We start from the raw sequence: 4309 nt of genomic DNA on the forward strand, positions 1-4309 counted from the left end.
CTTTCTTTTTTTTAAAAAATATATTTTACTGATTTTTCACAGAGAGGAAGGGAAAGAGAGTTAGAAACATCGATGAGAGAGGAACATTTATCAGCTGCCTCCTGCACACCTCCCACTGGGGATGTGCCCGCAACCAAGGTACATGCCCCTGGCCGAAATCGAACCCGGGACCCTTCAGTCCGCAGGCCGACGCTCTATCCACTGAGCCAAACTGGTTAGGGCGTGCAGTGGCCTTTCTTGTGGTTTTGTTGATGGTTTCCTTTGCTGTGCAAAAGCTTTTTATTTTGATGTTTTTATCTTTGTGACTTTCTAAATAAACTTTACCTTATAGTTTGAATCTTGGCTCTGAATTCTTTCTTAGCCAGAACTCAAGTACTGAGGAGGCTGAACCAAGGTCTGGTCTGACTCCACTGGTCTAACACCTGGTGCCATTTTTGCCCCCAAAATTGTAATTATAGAATCCAAATAAATGGCTTAAAAGAAGAAAAAATAAGGGTAAACTATAACATGGTTTTTCACCATCGCTCTACACAAACTAATCCTTTCTCCTTCACTATCGCTGGAGTCGTCAGCTCTCAATGATAACCAAAATTCTGAAGATTGTTTATTGGAAGGAGTTAATCCTATTGTTGCAACGTTAGCAGGATTTAATCTTACTTGGACGCACATCACTACCTCAGAGTACTGTTTCTTTTCTCTCTCAGGTCATCTCCTTTGCCATGCATTTTCCTCTTGCTTTTTCTTTCAAGAATGTTTGGATTAACACTTATTACTTTTATCAGTAATCAGAACCATTGAAGTCAACTGATTAGGGCTTAGGTTTCCTAAACCATTGCCAAGCCAGTTCAACATGTAGAAGTATTTTATTACTATCCAAGGAACATAATTTCACCTGGTCACCCTTTAATGTAATGAGGTATGAGCCTTGCTGATTTTATTTTTAAATAACACATTTATAAATCCAGCTGCACAATATCTGCTCAGTATACCAACAAAGCAAATATTCGATCTGGCCATAAAATGCAGGGTTGATGAGCATGGCACACAAAGATTAGAGTCTTTTCTTCCCTTCCCACTACGCTCCCTTTATCCCAACTCTTTTGCCACAAGTAACACTGAGAAACTATCATGTAGAAACTGGTTCTACATAATTATTACACAGGGATGAAAACAGAGTCATCAGCAGGCCCATCAACCTGCAAGAAATGGCCATCTTCATGCTTGCCCATAGACTTGAGACCACTTCTCTCTGTCCTCTCTGGTTTGCCTTTTACACCTAAGTGCTAAAACACCCCAAAAGAAAACACCAAGTATGGAACAAGTCAACACATTCAAATACTCGGGGGAAGAACACAAAAGCCAAGTAGACAGTGACAAGAAAGAAAGAATCAAATTCAAAGGATAGAATGTTAATGGCCTTAAAAAATCTGAGATTTGGTCTCTCTTTTCATCATACCCTTCATTCTTCCCAGAACAGGCTGACACATAGTTGAGTCTAGATTGCACTGCTTATACCCGCTTTTTCAAAAGAGCTGACTGAGAATAATTTAACCCTAATTTGCTATTAATTTTTAAAAGAAAGAAGGAATCAAATTCAAAGGATAGAATGTTAATGGCCTTAAAAAATCTGAGATTTGGTCTCTCTTTTCATCATACCCTTCATTCTTCCCAGAACAGGCTGACACATAGTTGAGTCTAGATTGCACTGCTTATACCCGCTTTTTCAAAAGAGCTGACTGAGAATAATTTAACCCTAATTTGCTATTAATTTTTAAAATTGAAGTTAAATTTGTCAATACATAGAATCACTGGGTTATAGTGATAAACACATAACTTTACTGAAAAAATTGAGTCATAAATAATACAGTTCAGGCAAATAACTGAGCAAACTTCTGGCAAAAACAGTCCTAGGTTCTCTAGTATATTCCCCTGTGGAGCTTACCGGATTTGAGGTGATGGACAGCACCTTAGACTGTGGCACTCGAGGTAAGACCAGAGGTTGTGGTTCACTCAGCACACAGGGGCTTTCTGGAGCCGATTTGGTGATTGCAACATTACTCTCATCATCTGAGCAGAGAAACAGAATGTTACCCATCTCCAGACCCACAGCAATAGTACTATGAAAAACAATCTCTGAGAATTCTGTCTTGAGCTAGGCTTCACTCATCTTTGCAGTCCAATTTCATACTACCTGCATGGTTCAAAAAAACACTACCAAAATCCTCAAACCAATTGCATTTGAACATCTCTTCATGTATTTATTGGTCATTTGTATATCTTCTCTGGAGAAAGGTCTAGTCAGGTTATTTGCCCATTTTTACAGTTGGGTTGTTTGTCCTTTTGTTGTTGAATTGTAGTTTTGTTTGTTTCTGAGAAAGGAAGGGAGGGAGAGGAGGTAGAGAGAAACACTGATGTGAAACATTGATTGGTTGCCTACGGCACACACCCCGACTGGGGATCAAACCTGTAACCTGGATAAGTGCCCTGGCCAAGAAGCGACACTGCCACCATTTGGTGCACAGGATGATGCTCCAACCGAGCCACACCAGCCAAGGTGAACTGTAGTTCTTTACATATTGTGGCTACTAGATTCTAATGAGTTGTATGATTTGTACATATTTGCTCCCATTCTGTAGGTGGTTTTCTCTTTCTTGATAATGTGTTTGATACAAAAAGTTTATTCTGATGAAGTCCAATTTATCTATTTTTTCTTTCGTCATTTGTGGGTTTGGTGTCATATCTAAGAATCTCTGCCAAACCAAATAATAAACTTGCAGATGCAAATAGCTCAACAAACTCCAAGAAGTAACATGAAAATCACTTTAACACACAAGCTCATGAAGACATACTCTAATGTTTTCTTCTAAGAGTTAATATAGTTTTAGTTCTTAAATGTGTGTCTTTTTTCCATTTTTAGTTGATATTTTGTATATGGTGTCAAGTAAGGGTCTAACTTCCTTCTCTTTTCCATGTGGCTATCCAGTTGTTCCTATACCCTACTTAACCCCATTGAATGATCTTGGCATCCTTGTTGAAAATCAATTGGACATAGAGTGTGGGTTTATTTCTGGACTTTTGATTGTATCCCATTGATTTCTATGTCTGCCCTATGCCAGTATCACACTGTTTTGATTACTGTAGCTTTGTATTAAGTTTCAAAGTCAGGAAGTATAAATCCTCCCACTTTTTTCTTTTTCAATATTGTTTTGTATATTCAGGGTACTTTGCATTTCCATCTGAATTTTTGGATCAGCTTGTCCAATTTCTGCAAAACAGGGATTTGGAATTTTGATAAGAATTATAGTCAACCTGTAGATCTATTTAGGGGATATTGCCATCTTAACAATATTAAGTCTTTCAATCCATAAACACAGTTGTCCTTCCATTTCTTTAGGTCTTTTCTAATTTCTCTTAATAATGTTTTGTAGTTTTCAGTGTAAAAGTCTTGCACTTCCTTGGTTAAGTTTATTTTATTCTTTCTGATGCTATTATAAATGAACTAGAGGCCTGGAGCACAAATTAGTGCACCAGTGGGGTCCGGCTGGCCCACCCTGATCGGGGTTGATGGGGGCCGGGCAAGCTGTGGGGAGGGGACATAGGAGGTTGGCTGGCTGGCTCCGCCTCTGATCAGGGTGGGGGGCCAATTGGGGGCAGGGCCGGCCGGGGGGAGGGGCTGTGGGTGGTTGGCCGGCTGGCCCCTGGTCAAACTCCCAGTCAAGGGGACAATTTGCATATTAGCCTTTTATTATATAGGAATGGGCTGTGGGTTGGCCGGTCAGCCCCGCCCCTGGTCGAACTCCCGGTTTAACTGGTCATTGAGGGGATAATTTGCATACTAGCCTTTTATTATATAGGACTAGTAGCCCGGTGCACAAAAATTTGTGCACTCGGGGGTGAGGGTGAGGGGTGGGGCCAGACCCCTCAGCCCGACCTGCACCCTCTGTCATGTTCCAGGACCCCAGCCACTCCTGGCCTTGGCACAGGCCTACACGCTTTGGGCGGCCTGGCTCCCGAGGCCCCATTTTATCAAGAGAACAAAGTCGGCGTTAGTTACAGCCCTCACCGAACCCAGGACACTGAATCTGTACATACAACTGCCTCGTTCATGTGCCTGCTTCGCCTTACTGAATTACTAACATCTTGAGGACATAGCTCTGTCTTATCCTGCTTCACCTTCAGTGCCTGGTCTGGTGCCAGGGACCTGAGAGGGTTTGCTGAGTGAGTGAATAATGAGTGAGTGAATGAGTGAATGAATAAGCGAGTGAATGAGTGAATGAATGAGCAAGTAAGTGAATGAGCAAGCAGCTAC

General features: G+C 41.3%; 1 protein-coding gene across 1 annotated transcript in view; it reads right to left on the minus strand.

Moving 5' to 3' along the window:
- FAM149B1 (family with sequence similarity 149, member B1) overlaps window positions 1-4309 on the minus strand; it is a 47121-nt gene that overhangs the window by 11554 nt on the left and 31258 nt on the right. The window contains exon 8 of the mRNA XM_005864673.2: window positions 1943-2067. Within this exon, the coding sequence (XP_005864735.2) occupies window positions 1943-2067 (125 nt within the window). The remainder of the gene's footprint in view (window positions 1-1942; window positions 2068-4309) is intronic.

Source organism: Myotis brandtii, unplaced genomic scaffold (assembly GCF_000412655.1).
Source record: "Myotis brandtii unplaced genomic scaffold, ASM41265v1 scaffold190, whole genome shotgun sequence".
NCBI lineage: Eukaryota > Metazoa > Chordata > Mammalia > Chiroptera > Vespertilionidae > Myotis > Myotis brandtii.